At 40.7% G+C, this 23,256-nt stretch overlaps 1 protein-coding gene across 1 annotated transcript in view; it reads right to left on the reverse strand.

The window, feature by feature from the left end:
* Positions 1–23,256, reverse strand: part of TRAPPC9 (trafficking protein particle complex 9) — a 586,383-nt gene that overhangs the window by 437,308 nt on the left and 125,819 nt on the right. The window contains exon 10 of the mRNA XM_021706983.1: positions 5,571–5,697. Within this exon, the coding sequence (XP_021562658.1) occupies positions 5,571–5,697 (127 nt within the window). The remainder of the gene's footprint in view (positions 1–5,570; positions 5,698–23,256) is intronic.

A 23,256-nucleotide genomic window follows, 5' to 3' on the forward strand; every position in this document is an offset into this window, starting at 1 on the left:
GGAAGTGAGAACAGCCTGCTAATATGGAGAGCAAAAAGATGTTTGGGGCACCATAACTCCCACTCTGATTTTTCGGCACTGAGACTTTCTGGCTTTGCATACAAGAATTTGTTTAAATAACTAAATAGCTATATATCAGCATTTCTTGAAAGCCTGATGGAACTTAATTCAGTTGATTTAATTTAACATGAACAAACAAAAGCAATAACTGACAAAGAACAGTAAAGTGACTTCTAATTAGAGGGAAAATTCCCTGAAACCTCTATCAGAACTCATATATGCAGGGAACTTTTCTGCTTACAAAGCACATTCCCAAACATTTTATTTGATCCATGCATGTGAGGTATGTATCACCAGCCCCAGTTCAAGAAGAAAAAGTTAAATAGCTTGTCAAAGTCCCAAAACTAATAACAGAATACAGGATTTAAATACAAGACTACTGAACAAAATTCCATGGTTTTTCCAATATCACATTAAGGGAGTTTATTAATGTATGGCAAAAATAAGACACATCAATAAATTTTAGTTACTATCCTTCCCTTCTGAAATGTAAAAAAATGCTTTCACATCATTATCCCACACACATAATCATGACAGATTTTTAGAGCCAGAAATGGCATGTAGTCTGTTCTAGAAGCATTATCCATGGCATATCTTTGGAGAAAAAAAAATGCTAGAGGTTGAAGAATTATAGAGCAAAGACATCACTTTGGCCTAATTTTTTGTGCTTTCAAATGGCAAACACTTAAGAGAGAGGCACAAAAATCAAATCTGGCAAGCACATTAAAACTGGAAACTTTTATCTGTATATGAAAATTAATCTCATATAAAACACAGACCTATTTATTAGTAAGAACAGAAGCATATAACCAGCCTCTGAGTCAGAAAGTGTCACAAGTCCAAGAAAGACAAAACGTTGTTCATAAAAGACAGTATGTACTCACTTCAAGGTAGTGCTTTTCCAAGGTAAGGCTTTCTGACTTGAGAACGACAGCTGTTCGTCAATGCATTATCTTGACTCATAAGCATTACAGTTCACACACACAGAAACAAAACTGGACATTTTTTCTGGGGCACTGAAGTGGGGTGAATTGAATGTGGATGGATGTCATTCACTGCAGTGGCCCTTGTCGGTTGCCTCCTACCATCCACTTCCCCCTCTTCCTGTGCCCAATAATTCCTAGGTTTTGCTTTAGGAGAACTACAGATTCCTTCCTTGCAGACATGTGGTTTGAGAGCACTGACTCAGATCTGAGTCCATAACCCCATGAGAGGCAGTGAAAAGCAAGGGGACATTCTTTCTCCTGAAAGAAAGCTTTCCTTCACAGGTGTCACCCTAAAGTACCTTCTCTCTTTTCCTGACACTGTAGGACAATGATGTGAGGCCTGGAGCTGCAGCTGCCACTCTCATACCACCTGGGACCTGAAACTAAAGCCAATACTGCAGGGGACAGAGCTCAGAGAAGGAAGAAATCAAGTTCTGACAAGGTTGCTTGAACCTTGATTCCAAACCTACCTTAATTCTCCCCTGGACCTTTCAGGTATATGTGCCATAAATTCTTTCTTTCCTAAGTTAGTCTGGGTCAGGTTTTCTATCAACTGCTATCCAAAGTATTCTAATGGATACATCTATTTACCCACTCAATACTAGGGGGCTAGGAACACAAACAGCTCTTCAGAGATCTCTAAGTCACACGAAGGACTCAAAATGTCAACAAGGTGTACAGTCAAATTCTCTAAGTGCTCTGGAAGAGAGATACGGTAGATACTTTTGGCTGGCTAACCAAGCACCAATTTCTGACTCCCTTCTCCACTACCCACCTAAATTACATATTCTAGAAAAGCTAAATACTTGTCTTCTCAGTCTCTCTTGCAACTAGAGGTGGCCACAAGACACATTTTTAGTCACTGAGATGGGACAAAAGTCTACTATGACTTTGTCAAGAACATTTTTTCTTTTCTATTAAACAAAAGACAGACATCTCTAGACCTCCCTTTCTCCCCTCTTTCTGCTTGTATGCAAGTATGTTATCTGGAGCTGCAGATGGTAATCTGGTAATTATGAAAGACAGAATTACAGAGAGGATACTTGTTTCCAGCTTCTTAATAAATTTAAAAAAACAAAAACAGAAGAAAAACCTTTCCTATCAGCTATCCACTATTAGGTTTTCCACTCTTTATAGCTGAGATAATTCCTAACTTATACAGAAAGCAGAGTCATTTCTAACTGGGTGGCTTTGGAAAAGGTTTTATAGAGGATATAATCCTTGAACAAAATCTTGAAAGGTGACTAAGTATCGTCAGGCAGAGTAGGGAAGTAAAGGCATTTCAAGTAGAATATAAAGCCTGAACAAAGGAATAAAGCCCGCCACACATTTTGCCTACTCTAAGTATTTTTACAAGGGAAAGGAGGACAGTAGGACCAGGGGAACAGGGGGCTCACAATCCAAGTCTGGAGACAGAGCAGGTCACACAGGGCCTTGTAAGACATGCAAAGCAAGGAAATTGGATTTTGTTCTAAAAGCAATGGGAAGCAGGCTCTGGCTTTCCAAAGCAATTCCCTTTCATTTTGCCAATGGTGCTAATGTTCCCGTGAGTTTCCTGCTCTTAATCTCATGCAGTAGTTCTTTTCAGGTTTTAACAAGACCAGGTCTGAACAATGTAACACATGAGTCACCAGGACAAATAGGGTTATTTCTCCAGCTAAAAGTCTCTAGAAAACCATAAACAATCATGTTTACACAGATGGTGGATAGTAAATAAATTCAGATTTTTAAAAATAGTCCATGACCACACCAAGCAAGAGCAATGGCACCAGGATGCCAGGCAAGACTCAGCAGGGACTCACTGAGGAGCCCTGCAGTATGGGCCACAAAGACCCTGGTGGTGAGCAGATACACTGCCCAAAAAAAGAATGTGCACGTAAGATCTACAAAACAGTGCTTGTCTAAGTGTTAGATGAGTATACTTTTACCCAATGTTTAAAATAATGTTTTTAAACAGTCAGGGGATTAAAATGTACTGTTTGAAAATATGGGTATAAAAACATCTTCAAGAGGAAAACTAAGGTTTTCCAAGTGCTTACTAGATGCTATGCACCATTCACAGTGCTTTTGTGTGCATCAGTTTAGCTAAAACAAAATCAAACAACCCCTCGAGAGGGCAATTTTTTTGGTGAGGGGAGGTGGGTTTTTTTAACTCATTTTTTATTTTAAAGATGTAGAGTACAATTCAGGGTTAGGTATACAAATGTTCCTTATGCAGGTACCCTTGTTGATGAGGTGTGCCTCCCTCCTCCCCCGGAAGATTCCCACTACTGGAGCAGGTAATTTTTAAGCCCAGTTTAAAGATGAGGAAAATGGGCCAGGCATGATGGCTCACGCCTATAATCCCAGCACTTTGGGAGGCCAAGGTGAGAAAATTGTCTCAGCCTACAGATTTGAGACCAGCCTGGACAACTTGACAAAACCTCATCTCTACAATAAATCAAAAAATTAGCTGGGCTTAGTGGTGCATGCCTGCAGTTCCAGCTACTTGGAAGGCTGAGGCGGAAGGATCACCTGAGTCCAGCAGGTCGAGGTTGGTCGAGGTTGCGGTGGCCATGAGTGTGCCACCGCACTCCAGCCTGGGCGACCGAGTGAGACTCTGACTCAAAACAAAAGATGAGGAAAGCAAAGCTTAAAGAGGCTACATCCTACCCAAGGTCACACACTAGTGAAGAACAAACCCAAGAATTCTCACTTCAATTCCAGGGCTGCTTCCCATGACCCATCCAGTTCTCTTTCTTGTCTCTGTGAGAAGAACAAGCCCTTTTCTTCCTTGGTTCCAATGACCTGAAGGACCAATCCTCCCCAAGCCCAATCCTGACAAGAAGCTGAGTACTTGGAGTTCTAGATACAGCATCTAAAGCCCAGAATGTTCTGTAAGGTTCATGATGTTCCATTATGCAAGGTTTTCTAAATTTAAGAATGGTCCAAGTCATGATGCAAATATAAAATTATTAAGAAAAGCTTTTCCAGTTTTTATTTTTTTTTAAGTGAATCATTCCCTTAATCCCAAATCAAATACATTCCTCTTTAAGTCTTACTCATAGAAAAGCCAGAAAAGGACTCTTTCTTCTCCAGTTTGCATCAGTGATGAGGAAGCAACCTGCACAGCAGACTAACCACACCCTTTCCTGGAGGCCCCTTCCCCTGAAGTGCTGCAAGTCCCTTCTGAGACATTCCAAGTAGCAGCCAGAGCAACTTCTCAGGTCTCAGCCTGGCCTTGTGACTGCTGCACCCTGCAACTCCCATCTGATGAATGACCTCATCAGTGCCCTGCAGAACACTTTCTTAAAATTCAAGCATGGCCTGCTGGGGACTTCAGTGCACAGTGACCCTTTCTGTCCCCACTTCTCAGGAGCATACAATTCTCACTTTGGCAAAAAAAGATAACTTCATTTAGCAGTACTATATATGCCTTCAAAGCAATGTCGGAGGAAAGAAAACTAACATTTACTAAGCACCATACCACACAAGTTTTTGCATGTTACTTCACTGAATTCTCATAACTTAATGCTATGGGCTTTCACTCTTAATTTTGCGGGAGTGGTGAGCAGGGAGGAAGGTGAGACAAATGATCTGACACCCAGGACAGTGTTTCAAGAATCAAGTGACTCATTCACGTAATGCAGTAGGCCTGTGAGTCGAAGCCTACTGCACTGCAGGAACGAGTGGACCCTGGGAAATGATGGCCAAGTCAAGAGTGTTCTGAAGATGCTTGGCATCTTCATTCACCAAATCCTAACATTGCAGCACTTCTACTCAACAGCAAAACATCAAATTGCAACTGTTTCATTTCCGTCTTTAAACAAATCTTTCAGAAATTCAGAAATCCTTTCATGAGATTAGGTCATAAATCTTTTTTAGGTACCCAGTTTACATATGCCAAAGGGCTTCCATGCTCTAAAATCTTAGTCTGTTAGGAGAGACAGTCACACAGAAAGGTAACTCCAGGACTGCGCACAGTGGCAAGGACTGCAAGAGAGGCAGCAGTGGGTGCCATGGAAACCCAGGGGCTCACACCTCAACAAGGGAGTATCAGGAAAGGCTTCCTAGAAGTTGGGCTTGGCGTGAGCCTGGAGGAATGAGCAAGCACGAAACAAAATAGAGTAGGGGAGAGGAAAATGAAGGCTGGGTGAGGCAGAGAGTGAGCAAAGGCATGAAGCCAGGAAGTGCGCATGTGTATGAGCAGCTGCCCCATTCCTGGGTGCTGGAAGCTTACAAGGAGACCATGATATGATCAGGCCGGTGTCCATCATGGCATAGTGGTCACAACACAGGCTTTGGAAGTGGCTCTGCCATTTAATAGGCATGTGACGCAGCAGTTATAAATGTCACTGGTTTTGATTCTCTCATCTCTAAAATACTTACACTTCATAGGACTGCTGTCAAGTTTAACGAGATAATGAACCAGATACACAGCCAATGACAAACGGAAGCTCTTCTAAAGACCTCTATTCATAATCAGACCAGAGGAAGCAGTCTGGAATGGTGCATGCTTTTCCTATTCAGCAGGGCCTGTCTCACCTGACGATGGGAAGCTTGGTGAAGGGTACTGGAGGCAGGATGAGGCCACCTGGGAGGGTGATGAGCTCCATGGTCCCAGGACATTTGGATGTATAGTTCTCTAGGCTTTGAGTCACATCTTTCTTTTCTGAAGAGAAAATAAAAACAAAATAGAGGTTTGTTAAGCAAAAGAAAAAATGAGTGACTTTTATTTTATTTTGAGCAACTTATGACAGTCCAACAATTGCAATCTTCAGGCAGAAATAAAGAGGCAATGACCACAAGTGAAAAGAACAAGGCAGAAGTTTTATTCAGCTTATTCGAAAATCACTAGCAACTGCTCCACTTAAAGGCCTATGGATAAAAATGAAATTAAATTATTATCCTCTAGGAGATTTCCATTTTCTGAGAAAATACACCCCTACCAAATTTCAAGGAAGTCAGAAAGTGGGACAGGAGAACCAGCATGTTTTATAACTTGGCAATATTCTTCCAGCAATTATTAGGTACCAAGCAAATGCCAGGACCCATACCTGAAGAGTTTGTAATTGATCTGTGCAACATATATTTAGGCAAATAATTACAAATCAACATTTCTGAAGCAAATATAGAACTTTCTGGGATAAGTTTTTCTCCACCCCACCCCCACACCTGTCACAAGGAAGGAAGAGGATGCAGGTGACAATGATGTTGCTTACTGTACATGACATGCTCTTGACATGCAATGCACACAAACACCTTACCATCTAAAACACTACAGAACTTGCTTAGGAAGGTATGCATTACTGTTCGCATTTTGCAAATGAAAAACAGGAGACCAAAGTGAAATGAAGTAGCTCGTCCAAGATCAAGTATCTGGCCCTGAGTCCTGTGGTCTTCTCACTATAGAGTTTTAAAGGATCAAGAAAAGTACAGAATTGAGCATGGGTGTGAACAAGCAAGTTCCCTCCTTCTGGTGTGTATTTTCTCCATGAAATACCAAAGTTGTTGCTAAAGGGAAAGAAAGAGAATTTGGAGAGAACAGCAGCAGAGGAATACAATCACAGGGATGAGGCCTAGAGCAGTGAGCTTAGACCTGGACTCCAACATATGCCTTGGGTCTTTCTCTGTCTGCCATTCTCCCACCTAAGGGGAAGTCCTCAGTCCCTCTGAGTCTTGTTTTCCTGCAGTAAGAGTAATGCCTCTATACAGAATTGCTAAAGATAAATGAGATCGTGCATTTAAAAAAACAGTGACTGGCAGACATAAGCACTGACTAAATTGAAATGATGAGAATTATTGTTATTATCCTCTAGGGGCACTGAAGGAAATGTCAGAAAGTGGACAGAGAACAGGTAATTGGCTGCAAGGTGAGGCCAGGAGCTTCCGTAAATAATAAACATCAAGGCCAGGCATGTATATTAACTGCTGCCACAGGAATTGTGTGTCTAAGCATCATTCTTTAGGAAACAAGGGGGCGAAAAAATGACAGAATTACTTTTTAATACAACACGATAATGTTAGTCTGCAACATGAAAAAAAATACCTTTAAATAATCAAACCATCTATAGATTTTTAAAAATCTCCCAAAGAGCTTCAGCTGATATAATGCAAATTATCTAATTTGCCTAATGTTAGGCAGAGAACTTATGGTTTAGGCATCTTATGAAGCTAAATTCTACCACCCTCATAGGCACTCTCAGTAAATGCTGCTAAAATGAAGAAGGAAAATGATCTGCATGTGACTCCTTGTGCCCCTCACAAAGTTATCCAAGAAGGGTCAGTCCTTCCCAGTGTATTACCTGGCTAAGCTCTGAATGGCATTTCTGGAGAGAAAATAATGTGCACACTGTGTAGCATGGGAGAGGCACAGCAGCTGTGGGCTTCACCACAGGGTGGTCTGATTGTACCATTTCTTTAGCAAACTCTCATGTTTGTGCTTCAGGTCTAGTCACTTTCCTATATGGGGGTACAGCCAGCTGTCAACAGTCTTAAGGTCAGGTTGGGGGAGTACCTCAATATTCACTTACTACCCTTGAGTGGCATGGGGCATGCCTCTCCAGCTGTGCCTGATGACTCCCTGCAGGGAATCAAATACTAACCTTCTGCTGGGGTGGAAAACGAACAGTTACCTGCTTTGGGAGCAGATCTGTGGATATGATCAATTCATACCATGACTTTCAGCAGAGTCTCCTTCTGTTGCTATCATCTCACTCACACCCAAAGGTGCCTACTGCCTCTGGAGTTCTTGCTGGACAGAGAACGTGGACTGTTTTATGCCTTTCCCACTACTACCACACGATCTCATCGTCACTTTAGTGGGCTTTCCAGAGTTAAGTGCTCGTGTTCAATTTTCAGCATGGCCCATCAAACTTTTTCCTCGTGGATTTAAAGCGTCTGCTATAAATTGTTGCCAAGTCTACTATTTCATCAGGGATTAAAAACTGGTGCTTTTCTCACTCTCTCACTTCTCTGCACTCATAACCTAGAATTTGTCTATTATAAGGAAAGATTTTTTTCCTCATCAACCATTTGGTTTTCCTGAAACATAGATGACACACACTACTAAATAGTTGAGTCTTTCCCTTTATTTATTTTATTATTTAACATCATTATGAACTGATAGATTTTTATCTAATTGATGCTTCCATTGCTTATCATCATATACTTTTTTTTTCTGTTTTTTTTGAGTCAGAGTCTCACTCCGTCGCCCAGGCTGAAGTGTAGTGGCAGGCTCACGATCACCCCAGCATCGAACTGCTGGGCTCCAGGGATCCTTCCACCTCAACCTTCCAAGTAGCCAGAAATACAGGTGCGCACTACCATGCCCAGTTAAATTTTGATTTATTGTAGAGATGAGGTCTCGCCAAGTTGCCCGGGCTGGTCTCAAACCCGTGAGCTCAAGCAATCCACTCGCCTTGGCCTCCCAAAGTGCTGGGATTACAGGCTGAGCTACTGAGCCCGGCCCATATCCTTTTTTATTTCTAAATGATTCATAATAATTGTACATATTTATGGGGTACAGTGTGAAGTTTTGATACATGTATTCTTTGTATATCAATCAAATCAGGATAAGTAGTACATCCATCACCTCAAATATTTATCAGTTCTTTGTGGTAAGAATATTCAAATTCCTCTCTTCTAGCTTTTTAAAAATATACATTATTGTTAAATATAGTCATCCTGTTGTGTATTAGAATCCTGGAACTTATTTCTCCTATCAAATTATAACACTGTATCCATTGTCCAACCTCTACTCATCTCCCTTACTCCCTATGTTTCCGAGCCTCTGGCAAGTTCTCTACTCTCTACCTCTATATGATCAATATTTTAAAATTCCACACATAAGGGAAATCATTTGGTATTTGTCTTTCTGTGACTGGCTTACTTCACTTAACAAAAGACCTTCCAGGTTCATCCTTGCTGTAGCAAATAGCAGGATTTCATTTTTGATGGCTGAATAGTGTGTGTGTGTGTGTGTGTGTGTGTGTGTGTGTGTGTGTGTGTGTGTGTGTGTGTGTGTGTGTCATTTCATTTACCCATTCATCCATTAAATGGCACTTAGGTTGATTCTCTGTGTTGGCTATTGTAAATAGTACTGCAATAAACATGAGTATGCAGGTATCTCTTCAACATACTGATACCTTTTCCTTTGGGTCTATAGCCAGTTGCGACATTGCTGAGTCATACAGTAGTTCTATTTTTAGTTTTTTGAGGACCCTCCAAATGGTTTTCCATAATGGCTATACAAATTTACATTCCTAGCAACAATGTGCAAGGGTTCCCTTTTCTTCACCTCCACCCTCATTTCATCCTCTGACTTTTTTATAATAGGCAATTCAGTTGGATTGAGGTGATATATCATTATGGTTTTGATTTGCATTTCCCTGATGATTAGTGATATTGAGCATTTTTTTCATATACCTGTTGGCCATTTGTATGTTGTTTTTGTTTGTTTGTTTGTTTTGAGAAATATCTACTCAAGTCTTCTACCCGTTTTTTAATCAGGTTATTTTCGTTTTTGCTGTTGAATTCCTCATATATTTTGGAATACTAACCCCTCATCAGATGTATAGTTTGCAAATACTTTTTCCCATTCTGCAAGTTGTCTCTTCACTCTGTTGATTGTTTCTTTTGCTGTACAGAAGCTTTTTAGTTAGATCTAATCCCATTTGTCTAATTTTGTTTTTGTTGCCCACTTGTTTGAGATCTTATCCAAAATAAAATTGCCTAGACCAATGTTATGAAGTTTTCCCCTATATTTTTTTTATTAGCTTCATAGTTTCAGGTGTTACATTTAGGTCTCTAATTCATTTTGAATTGTTTTTATTTTCTGTGTTAAGAGATAAGGTTCTGGTATATCAAAGTAATGCTGGCTTCACAAAATGAGTTTGGAAGTATTCCCTCCTCTTCAATTTTTTGAAGTAGTTTAAAAAGAATTAGAATTAGTTCTTCTTAAACGTTTTGTAAAATTCAAACGTGAAGCCATCAGGTTCTGGACTTTTCTTTGATGGGAGACTTTTTATTACTGATTCAATTTCTCACTTGTTATTGTCTGTTCAGCTTTTTTATTTTTTTCATGATTCAATCTTGGTAGGTTGTATATGGCCAGGAATTTACTCACTTCTTCTAGGTCATTAAATTTGTTGGCATATAATTGTTTATAATAATCTCTTAGGATCCTTTCTATTTCTGTGGTGTCGTTGTAATTTCTCCTTTTTCATCGTTGATTTTATTTATTTGATATCTATTTATTCTCTTTCTTCTTAGTCTAGCTAAAAGTTTGTCAATCTTTCCAAAAAACCAACTCTTCATTTAATTGATCTGCTGTATTGTTTTTCCAATTTCTATTTTTTTTTTTGAGTTGGAGTCTCACTCTGTCGCCCAGACTGGAGTGCAGTCATCGCTCTGGCCACCACAGTCTTGACCTGCTGGGCTCCGGCGATCCTTCCGCCTCAGTCCTCCGAGTAGCTGGAATTACAGTCATGTGCTACCACGCCCGGCTGATTTTTTGATTTATTGTAGAGATGAGGTCTCGTCAAGTTGCCCAGGAGGTCTCGAACCCGCGGGCTCAGGCAATCCACTCACCTCAGCCTCCCAAAGCGCGGGATCACAGGCTGAGCCACCGAGCCCAGCCCAATCTCTATTTTCTTTATTTCTGCTCTGATTTTTATTATTTCCATCCTTCTACTAACCTTGGGTTTAATTTGTTCTTCTTTTTCTAGTTCCTTAAGATGCAGTGATAGGGCAACCCCCTTGGGTCCCCTCTCACTGTGGAAGCTTTTGTCAGCTTAATAACCCTGGCTTTCAAAAAAAAAAAAAGAAAAGAAAAAAAAAATACAGTGATAGTACTTCATAATTCTAAAATAAAATAAAATAAAATCTGACTAGAAAAGACCATTACTGGTTGTATAGTATTTTTTTCTTTTTTTATATGTAAAATAAAAATATTGCTGATATTACTGGCCGGGCACAGTGGCTCAGTTTATAATCCCAGCACTTTAGGAGGCCGAGGCAAGAGGACTGCCTGAGCCCAGGGGTTCAAGACCAGCCTGGGCAACTTGATGAGATCTTGTCTCTACAATAAATCACAAAAACTAGCCAGGCGTGGTGGCATGCATCTGTAGTCACAGCTACTTGGAAGGCTGAGGCAGAAGGATCACCTAAGCCCAGCAGGTCAAGGCTGCGGTGACCGTGAGCATGCCACTGCACTTCAGCCTGGGCAACAAGAGTGAGACTCCAACCCAAAATAATAATAATAATATTGCCATGTTCACAGTATTGTTGGGATGATCAAATGGAATATCTGTGAAAGAATGTTATAACCTGTAGCAACTTGTGAACAGGTTGATAAATACTATTCCACTGGATGCACTGTTAGATCATTGATTTGAAAACTTTCTTCTTTTCTGATGTAGGCACCATCTCTGACCAGGCAGAGTCCCTTCAGGTTGGCTCCTATGTCCTTCGGACAAGGCCCCATTATTCTTTGACCCCTTTCCTTCTGGTTCATTTCCAACTCAGACCTTGAATAAAATTCTTTCTCCAGGGAGCTCTGATTCCCTTTAGAGGGACATAATATTTAGAGACTAGAGGTGCTACTGGATTCTCATTGCCTCTGTAGCCCTTTACAAAGGACAGGTCAACTCACAAAATTTGTTAAATGACAAGATTATAATTTATTTTTGTTTTTAATTTTTTTTAAGTTTGACAACTGAAATTAAAGGGTTTTAGACTGCAAATTCCTCAGAAGGAAGGTCTTATTGCTTTACTACCTACAATTACATTTACTGAGCACTTACTAGGTACCAAATATTTTATTATGTTCTTTAGACTATAAAATCTTTAAGGCAAAGATCCTGGCATGTAAGAGAACTTCGGTTTTGTTTTGTTTTTTTCCAAAAATAGGTATGCAATATCCTCCCTGCCAAAGTGGGAGAAAAAGCATTATCATACCATTTTAAAGGTGATAAAAATGAACTCAGAGACAATCCTAGAAATTTGACTATGGATCAGTATCAATTTTTTTTTTTTTTTTTTTTGAGTTGGAGTCTCACTCTGTTGTCCAGAATGGAGTGCAGTGGCCGCTCTTGGCCACTGCAGCCTCGACCTACTGGGCTCCGGAGATCCTTCCGCCTCAGCCTTCCAAGTAGCTGGAACTACAGGCGCGCGCTACCACGCCTGGCTAATTTTTTTTAAATTTATTGTAGAGATGAGGTCTCGTCAAGTTGCCCAGGCAAGTCTCGAACCCACAGGCTCAGGCAATTCACTCACCTCGGCCTCCCAAAGTGCTGGGATTACAGGCTGAGCCACTGAGCCCAACCCAGTATCAAATTTTTAAAGATAATATTAACATTGTGGCTATATAAGAAAATGTTCTTTTTTTAGCAACACATACTAAGGTATGAAGGTGTAAAATGATGTCTCTGAGATTTTCTTTAATTCAGCAAATAAAAAAGGCAAGAGATGAAGTAAATATATAAAAATTTTAACAATCATTGAATCTGAGTGATGGATATGTGCGGATTCATTTTATTATTCTTTTTATCTTCATGTTTGAAAATACTTCATAACAATAATTTGTATTACATGTTGACAAATTGTAGTTTTATATATGTATGGGGCACAAAGTAATGTTATGCTTTTGTTAATACAATGTAGAATGATTAAATCAATCTAATTAACATACCCGTCTCCTGAAACATTTAACATTTTGGGGGATAAATACATTTGAATTTACTCTCTTAGCAACATTGAAATGTACAATACTCAAGTAGTAGTGCCACTTACCATGCTATGCAACAAATCTAAAAAAAAAAATCCAATACCTCCCCACCAAAAAAAGGCCTGGGCCAGATGTATTCTCAAAAAAAAAGTCAAACTATACTCCTCCTATCTAACTGAGACTTTCTACTTTTTGACCATCATCTCCCCATTTCTCCATCCCCCAGGCTCTGGTAACCACTCTACTTCTCTGCTTCTATTAGTTCAATTGTTTTAGATTCCGCATATAAGTGAGAACATGTGGCATTTGTCTTTCTGTGTTTGGCATATTTTACTTAGCATAATGGTCTCCAATTCCATCCATGTTGTCATAAATAGTAGAATTCCTTCCTTTTAAAGGCCAAATAGTAGTCCACTGTACATATATACCACATTTTCTTTATCCACTAATCCATTGATGGACATACCAATAATGTTTAATGTGCTTGAGAAATTGAAATTATTTTCTCAAGGTCATACAATGGAACCGAAATGGGATTAGATCCAGAGTTGACTGAGTCCTTCTGTCCCGATGGATTAGGCCAGACCATGGGTAGCCAGTGTCCCCATAACATAGATAAAAGAACACTAGAAGCTGCTAGCATCTATTCCACATGCCAAGCTGTAGTAAAGCCTGTGACAATTCTTAACATATTCTCAGCATATGATTTGGTCAGTGGAAATCAGAGACTTAATTTATTTCACTAAAAATCAATATATATCATTCCATTTTTGTCACAAAACTCAGCAATGATTTTAGCCAACTAGAGCACCTAATGCCCTTAAAAGTTCTTTTTTCCATGGCCGGGCGCAGTGTCTCACACCTGTAATCCCAGCACTTTGGGAGGCCAAGGCAGGATGATTGCTTGAGCCCAGGAGTTCAAGACCTGCTTGGGAAACATACTGAGACCTTATCTCTACCAAAAAAAAAATCAAAAAAAGTAGCTGGGCATGGTGGCCTATGCCTATAGACCCAGCTACTCAGGAGCCTAAGGCAGAAGGACCACCTGAGCCAAGGAGGTTGAGGCTGCAGTGTGCTGCGCTCATGCCACAGTGCTCCAGCCTGGGCAACAGAGTTAGACTCTGACTCAAAAAAAATAAATAAATAATTTTTTCCACAACAGAATTTTTAAAAATGCATGCAGACAGAACATTTTTCATAAAAGCCTTGTAGTCACCTAACTATATTGTTCCTTACAGAAACAGAAAATATGACCACCAGGACTTTTGATTATAAACAATTCACAGATCATTTACCATTTCAAGAGTTGACATTGGCATGAAAACTAACACATCATGATTTCACAGTTTATTCTTGTTTCTTCTAAGTAATAATCTGAAACAATCATGTTTACGTTAAGTTAGTTGTGGTATTCTAAACAGGTAGAGAACAGAAAGAGAGAAAGTACATCTTTTTTTTCCCCAACTGAAAGAAAAAAACTAAAGATAAGGAGAAAGAAAAACACAGAGGAAAATATACAAGGAAAAAGGCATGACATAATCTGAAATCATATTTTCAGAATCATTCTGGAACTTTCACTTACAGAAACAGAAACCACATATCTGACTTGTTTTCATCAAGAATAATATTATTGATCCTTCAACATAATAATGCTGAGATATTTTTGGCGGTTCCAAATAAGGAGGACCCCTTTTGTCCATGTAGTTTCTACATAAGCTGAAAACAAAAAAAAAGAGAAAAGATGTAGCCTAACATATCCATATTACTAGCATAGACCATGTTGAAGGACATGACTTAAGGTTTCTTAGAGACGGAAATCCCTCACTGATACCAATATTTGGGCAGAGATACTTTCCTACCCAGACATGGGCCGTGCTGAACTGGGCAGGCCCCTAACCCCATCCAGAGGAGGCCACGGCCCAACTTCCAGCATGGAGCTGCAGACTAGAATTCAGGCTCTGTGGCCAGAGGGTTCCCAAGAGTGAGCAGAGCAGAGCCAAGCCAAGCTGAGCCTAGCAAGCTGGTTTTCAGGAAAAAAATGTAGTAATCAGGTAAGTCACTCTACCTCTCCAGGGATGGAGTAGAGAGGCCTATAGTTACCTAGCCAAATTCACTTCTTAGAAAAGAGGCTTTAGGGATTGTGAAGAATATTACTCACCACTAACAAATAGGGTAAGTGCTGTTATCCTCATTTTATTACTGACATAAGTGAGGCCCAGGGAGATGAAATGATTAGCTCAAAGTCAGAAAACTAGTCATCTGTGAAGCTGGGGCTCAAACCCAGACCTTCAATCCCAAATCTCATGATATTTCTATACTAACCGCACTCTCCAATAGGATTTCACTGTTATAAAAAGGTTAATATACCATTAAGTGCCCATTACAAATACAGCCGTGGCAAGTTCCATTTTCAGAGTAACTTAGAGAAGAACACTCCCACCAATAACTAAAAGAGCCAGTTAAAATATCAAGAAGGGGAGGGGGACACTGGAGAATGGCCAAGGCATCAGGATTTGAGAGATTCCAGAGATAAGGGAAGGATGCGAAGATGAGCCCAGCTCCCTATATGCCATTTCTTCCCTGGGAGCTGCTGCAGATTCTTGACAGGGAGAGAGCCACTGCCCAGAGGCAGAGAAGCATACACAGGTGGAGAAGCCCGCAGAGCCAGAGGCAGTTTCATGGGACTGGTAGAGCAACAACTAGAGTTGGAGCCACCAAGTCAGCCAGGTCCCAAGGCATCAGGTCCCCAGGAGGAGCCACGAGCAGTGAGAATGAATTTGGTTTTCAGCTTGAGTTCCCCTCATGGCTTTTTCCAATTCAGCTCTGCAAGACAGGATGCTGCCAAGTCCATCTGAACGTGCCTCAAAAGTAGAGCTGCAGTTCAACTCTAAAAAGTGACACCAGATGGTCTTTCCATACTAACTAGGAAAACGAGATGCGTAAGTCAGAAAGGGGGGCTTTAAAAAAAAACCCATCAGAAAGCTAAGGATGCAAAGGAGCATAAATGAACCAAATTCCAGAACATGGCAAGCCCTTCCTAGGAAAGGAGAGCCCACAGCTGCTTTTGTCCCTGACAGAGAAGCATAAGAGGGGGAATCAGGCAGAGAAAAGGGAAAGGAGAAAAAAGCTGAACTTGAAACCAACTTTCCACAGCTGCACGTAGGTGGGCGTGACAGATTACAATCCCACAAGCAATCTACGCACATTCACCAATTCATCTTCCCCGCAGGCCTTCACAGAGGCCATGGTGCACTGCTGGCTAAGGACAGTTAGGAGAGCTGGGAGGAAGACCCCCTCCCCAGACATTCAGTTCTATCCCTGGAAGCCAGGCAGCTGCCCACAGAAGTCTGGGCAGGGCAGAGAGCTGAGAGATACCTTGCGGCAGGCACCCTGTGCTTTCTCCAAGTGCAAAGCAGAGGCCTGCTGAGCCTGGGCTGACAAGAAAACAACAGGAAACCCTCCTCCAAGGCCATGGTCACCAAAGTACAGGGCTGAGCAGAATAGCTGAAAGAAATTCCTCCAAGGCAAGGCGGTGGTCCAGAAGGCTGGGGCAGGGCCAAGAAAGAACTCCCAGTATGCAGAAAGCCCAAAGTAGGGCTGGAGCTCAAAGAGAACCACCCCAAACCCACAAATCCAGCATCCGGGCTTAGTGAAGAAAGACACAACTCATGGTAGAAACTCTGGCGACTGGCTATAAACCAAACTCTAGTCTTTTCTGTGCTCAGAGCCCAAGCCCAGCAGAAGGTCAAATCCTGACCACACCCTCCAGACACTTAAGGCTAAAGATGAAGTGACCCCCCCCCCAAGGAGAGCTGGGACACAGGCTACACCCAACTCAACTACAAGTTAGATTGGCAAAGCCCCAACCCTGTCACCACAAGCCTTTTCCTGAATGCAAATGTTATTTACTTCATGCTCTTATTTTTTTTAATACAAGTCCAAAAAAAGGAAGTAGTGCAATATTATTTGAAGAGGGATTATGTTAAAGATGCACATTATAATCTCTAGAGCAAGCTTTAAAAATAGAGATATGGCTCTTAAAGCCAACAAATAAGACAAAATAGAATACAAATGTGAATTGCAAAATCTGTATTTGGTCCTTGACCCCAATTCCTGGCATACAATTCCTAAAATCCTTAGTATCTCCAATGGGATGTCTTGTTCTGTGCTAATGAGTTGACTGATGGCTAGCAGCACCTAGGTAAGCTTCAGGATGGGGCTGGTCAGTGTAACAACCAAGACAGGATTAAAGGGTTAAGAGTTTAGCCCCACTCCCAACCTTCCAACTTTAAAGGGTTGGGGCTTTAGCCCCAACCTCTGGAGAGGAAGGAGGGTCTCATGGTCAAGTTGATCATCAATCGCCGGTGGTTTGAATCAATCATGCCCACGTAATTAAACTTACATAAAAACCCAAAGGACAGGGTTCACAGAGTTTCCAGATAGGTGAATACATGGAAGGCCCCAAGGTAGGCAAGAAAGTTCCTCCACCCCTTCCCATAACTCACCCTATGCAACTCTTCCATTTGGCTGTTCATCTGTATCTTTGTAATATCCTTTATAATAAACCAGTAAATGTAAGTAAGTGTTTGCCTGAGTTCTATGAGTCACTTTAGCTAATCAATTGAATCCAAGGAGTGGGTTCTGTCCCTGATTTATAGCAGATCATCAAAAGCATAGGTAAAACAGCCTAGGGCTTGTAATGGGTATCTGAAAAGGGGGAGATAGGAGAGGAGATGGAACAGTCTTGTGGGATTGAGCCCTGAACCTGCAGGATCTGACACTATCTGCAGGTAGACAGTGTCAGAATTGAACTGAATTAGAAGACACTCAGCTGGTGTTCACTGCAGAACTGACTGGTTGCTGGTAAGGAGAAATCCTCAACACATTTTGGTGACCAGAGGTCACAGAAATATTCTGCGTTGATTGCTGTGCTGAGTGAGAGAACAGAAAAAAACACTTTGGATATGAGTTTTGTTGTTCTTTTTTTTCCCACAGAATGAAATATATTTCATTCTCCCAAATAAAAGCAGAAAAGGAGAATGAAGATGAGCAAAACCTAGATATGACAGATAGAAAACACATAACAAGATGGTAGACTTCAACCCATTCACACAAAACTGGATTAACAACCAAGACCCAACTATATATATTTTACACTCTCAGGAAACTTTTAAATACAAAAACACAGACAGAAAATAAAAGGATGGGGGAAAGATATACCACCCAAACACAAGTAATAAACATAATCTGTGTAGTGACATTAACATCACCCAAAAGAGATTTCAACATAAGCAAAGGGATAAATAGACATATTTTATAATGAAAAAGGAGTCAATTCATCAAGAAGATAAACAGGCCGGGCTCAGTGGCCCAGCCTGAAATCCCAGCACTTTGGGAGGCTCAAGGCCACCCAAGTGTTGACCTGCTGGGCTCCAGCGATCCCAGCGATCCTTTTGCCTCAACCTTCCAAGTAGCTGGAACTACAGGTGTGCTCTATCACGCCCGGCTAATTTATTGATTTATGGTAGAGATGAGGTCTCACCAAGTTGTCCAGGCTGTTCTCCAGCCCGTGGGTTCGGACAATCCCCACACCTCGGCCTCCCAAAGTGCTGGAATTACAGGCTTCCACCACTGCACCCAGCCAATGGCATCCTCCTCTGTCGACCAGGCTGGAGTGCAGTGGTATAATCGAAGTTCACTGCAACCTCAAATTCAAACGATCCTCTCACCTCAGTCTCCTAACTAGCTGGAACTACAGGTACAAACCACCAGCTAAACTGTTTTTTAAAATTTTTTTGTAGAGATGAGGTCTCACTATGTTGCCTAGACTGGAGTCACACCCCTGGCCTTGAGTGATCCTCCCGCCTTGGCCTCCTGAAGTACCAGAACTACAGGCATAAGCCATCACACTTGGCCCTTCTTCAAGCATTCATGGAAAATTTACAAAGACAGACCAGATGCTGTGCCATAAAACATGTCTCAATAAATTTTAAAAGACTGAAATCATACAGAGTATGTTCTGATCATAACAGCATTAAAACATAAATCATAATAATAAGCATATCTACAAAAGCTACAAATACTTGAAAAGTAAGCAATATACACACAAGTTCAAAGTAAAATAAAAGTGAAATTTTAAAAACATTTATACCTGAATGGTAATAAAAACACAACAGGCCAAAATCTGTGAGCTATACCTGTGCAGTGCTTAGAGGGAAATTTATAGCTTTGAATGTTCATATTAGAAAAAGAGAAAGAGGCCAGGTGCAGTGGCTCACACCTATAATCCCAGCACTTTGGGAGGCCGAGGAGAGAGGATTGCCTGAGACCATGGATTCGAGATCAGCCTGAACAATTTGGTAAGACCGCATCTCTACAATAAATCAAAAAATTAGCCAGGCATGGTGGAGCATGCTTGTAGTTCCAGCTACTTGGAAGGCTGAGGTTGAAGGATCACCTAAGCCCAGCAGTTCGAGGCTGTGGTGGCCCTAAGCATGCCACTGCATTCCAGTCTGTGGGCGACAGGGTGAGAACCCTAACTCAAAAAAAAAGAAAAAGAGAAAGGTCCAAAACCAATCATCTAAGGCTCTACTGTGAAAGCTAGAAAAAGACATAAAATTAAATGCAAAGTAAGTAGAAAGAAAATAATCAATGAAATAGGAAACAAAACAACAAAGAAAACTAGTTGGTTCTTTGAAAAAATTAATAAAGTTGATAAATTGCTAGGAAAGAAACACAAATCATCTATATCCGTGATAATATCCTATACTCATTAAGAAGATAATGTGGGGATAGTATAAATAATCATATGGTGAAATAGACAAGTTCCTTGGTGGGGGGGGTGAATGAAACAAGAAAAAAACTGACAATCTTTATAGCCCCATATGTATTAAAGAAATTGAGCCCACAATCAAAATGTCCTATCCCAGATGTCTTCACTAGTAAGTTCTATCAAACATTTAAAGAAGAAATAATATAAATCGTACACAAACTATTTCAGAAAACAGAGGAGGGATACTTCCCAACTTGTGTCATGAAGCCTGTATAACTCTGATATCCAAACTTGACAAATAATTAAAATGGAGTTGTCAGCAATCTCACAGAACTAAGGAGACAGATAGCTTCTTACCGATAAGGAGAGATCCCAGAATATAACCCAAGTTCTCAGTTATCACCCCCAGAGCACTATGCGAAAAGAGAAAATCTAAGCCTTATAACAATTACAGTGTACTGATACACAAATATAAATCAGGGTAGTTTCTAAGAAGTAGGGAATGAATGTAGGGAAGGCACCTAAAAACCACTCTAGTCATTATCCTTCTGGGAAGACTTCCTCAGTGACTCCGCCTTGCGCCCAGTTCTGCCCTATTTGGATTTGCTGATTCAGAGGCAGGCCACATAATGCACAGGTGGCCTGTCTGACTCATAATCAGCCAGGTCAAGAAATGCTTCACACCCCCCCAACAATGATCAAGGGGCCCGCTATACCTGCCACTCCCTCCCCCAATGCTCTGACAACCACGGCCAATGAAGTCTGACAGGCCAATGTCTCTACAGCTTATTTTCTCCATTCAGTCAGACAAACATCATCAATGATGATTTTAAAATGTACACAAAGCCGGGCTCGGTGGCTCAGCCTATAATCCCGCACCTTTGGGAGGCTGAGATGAGTGGATTGCCTGAGCCCGCGGGTTTGAGACCCGCCTGGGCAGCGAGACCTCATCTCTACAATAAATCAAAAAATCAGCCGGGCGTGGTAGCGCATGCCTGTAATTCCGGCTACTCGGAAGGCTGAGGCGGAAGGATCGCCGGAGCCCAGCAAGTCGAGGCTGCGGTGGCCGGGAGCGGCCACTGCACTCCAGTCTGGGCGACAGAGTGAGACTCCAACTCAAAAAATAAAAATAAAAATAAAATGTACATAACTTATTTTCTCTATTGATCATAAAAAAGAAACATGACAGAGTAGTGCAAAAAACAACCACATGACCCTCATGCACTGCTAGAAGGAATGAAAAGTACTACATCTGCTGTGCAAAAGAGTTTGGTGGTTCCTCAAAAAGTTAAGCACAGAATTACCATATGATCCAGCAGTTCCACTCTTAAATATATACCCAAAAAAAATTGAAAGCAGAAATTCAGATACTTGGACACCAATGAAAAAAGCAGCATTATTCACAATAGCCAAAATGTTGGAAACAACCCAAGTGTCCATCAACAGATAGATGAACAGATAAACAAAAGCTAGCAGATCCATACAATGGAATATTATTCAGCCCTAAAACGAAATGAAATTTTGATAAATACTACAGTATAGATGAACCGTAAATCATTATGCTAAGTGAAATAAGCCACATACGAAAGAACAAATATTGTATGGTTCCATTTAAATGCAGTACCTATAATAGGAAAATTCATAGAGACAAAAAGTAGAATGATGGTTGCCAGGGACTAGGGGAGGAATAATGGGAATTATTGCTTAATGGATACAGAGCTTCTGTTTGGGATGATGAAAAAGTTTCAGAAATGGAGAGTGGTAATGGTCGCACAACACTGCAAATATCACTGAACTGTACACTTAAAATGGTTAAAATAGTAAACTTCATGTTGTATGTGTCTTACCACAGTTTTTAAAATTAATGAAAAGATAATTGAAAATAAAACAATATTACTAACAAGGTCAAAAAAAGAAAGAAGGAAAATATGTAGGTATAAATCTAACAACACGTGTACACAATCAGTTGCTGACACATGGTTTGTGCCAGATGTGGAATAAGATCCTGGAGATTCTGAGATGCTTGGACGTGACCAAAGAGGCCACACTCTAATTAATGTACTTGGGACTTATGAGTTAGAGCAAAAGGGATTAAATGTTTGAATAGATACAGGAGCTAAAGAAGATGATAGAAATAAGACAGATGCTGAGACAAAGCTTTGGGGACTAGGTGGAGGAGAGCCACTGGCCTGGCCAAGACAGAAGCACAGGAGAAGAGGAAGAGGAGGGCAAGCTCATCTGCAAGACACCTACTCCAACAGGTAGAGTCTGAACAGATAAACAAAAGCTGGAAACAGGTAGAGTCTGAAGCACACAGGGACCACCTAGAGGATGGAGAGACCCCAAAAATTGCTGAATGGTGATTGGGAAAGTATGTTGAACACAAGGCAGACTCCTGAGCCCCATGGAAATCAGCAAAGATAACATTTCCTAGGTAAAATGTGAAGGTGACAAGTGAAAAAGATGAGGCCCAAGGACAACATTCTGAGAAACACAGAGGCAAAGGGCAGGAGAAATGGAGGAAGTAGAAAATACATTTGACAAGAATGCTAGAGGCTCAAGATGAGATTTTCTGGAAAGATGAGAAATAGGGATGACTATGATAGCAAGGTCAGTTTGGATCACCACACTTGGGAGTTGAGTGGTCATTTGTCATCTCTGAAAGAAACAGTAGGTGCAGGAACCCAACAGCAACAAATTAGGAATTGAGTAGGAACTGAAAATGTGATGGTCAATCAACTAAGTAGTGAGTGATGTTTAAAGAGCACCCAGACAGTAGCTTAGAAGTCAGACATTCCATTCGAGGGTTTACCCACATCATCTTACTTAATATTTACATTCACCCAATAAGTAAAACATTATCATTAACCCCACTGTTGTAGGAATGAGAAAACTCAGGATCATAGATATAGTCACAGTGCTGGTGAGCAAGGCTGAGATTTTAAACCCAGGCTTCTCAAATCTAGTGCTCTTTCTACCATATAAAGCTTGAAAAGCTCACATACCTTCCTGGAGTTATTAAGGTAATAAGCAGCTACATACAAGCTACAAGATCAAACTTACTGCTTTTTCATCACACTACCCAACCAGATTGCCCCAATATGCAAAAATACAGAGGAAAACACAGATATCCTCAAACAGGCAACCCAACATGTCCAGTAAGTTAAGCATAGTACACAGCAAGAAAGACCCAACTCAGCTTTTCTGCACTCTGTACATACATCTGGGTAGTAGAGTGGTCCAACTATAAAGGTTGAAAAAGGCATGAACTACCACTACAAAGAATAATGGCATGACAAACCAGACGATATCAAAGACTTATAATGTAACAAGAAAACAAACCTCCTCCTTAACAGAATATGCACTGCTTTAGATAAACTTGCAGCGAGCCACATTAACTGCCTTCCATCAACATTTCCTCATATTTGTTCTTCCCTTAATTTACAGAGTGACAGGCTAGAGTCCCTGAAAAGCAATCAGTCAAGCATATCAGGATATTAAACATTTTTCCTTGTTCCTTGCAAGTTTATAAACATGTTCTACCAAAGTGAAAGGTAATTATATTAAGACATCAGCTCATAATATAAACATCCACTTAAAGTACTACCTAGAAAATTTTTAAATATCTCTAGAGATCTTAATATAATACCCAGAAGGAGAAATTATCACAAGAATATAGATGTGTACTACCCAAAGCAATCTACAGACTCCATACAATCCCTATCAAAACA

This window comes from Carlito syrichta, unplaced genomic scaffold (assembly GCF_000164805.1).
Source record: "Carlito syrichta isolate Samal-C Ts95f unplaced genomic scaffold, Tarsius_syrichta-2.0.1 Scaffold316275, whole genome shotgun sequence".
Lineage (NCBI taxonomy): Eukaryota > Metazoa > Chordata > Mammalia > Primates > Tarsiidae > Carlito > Carlito syrichta.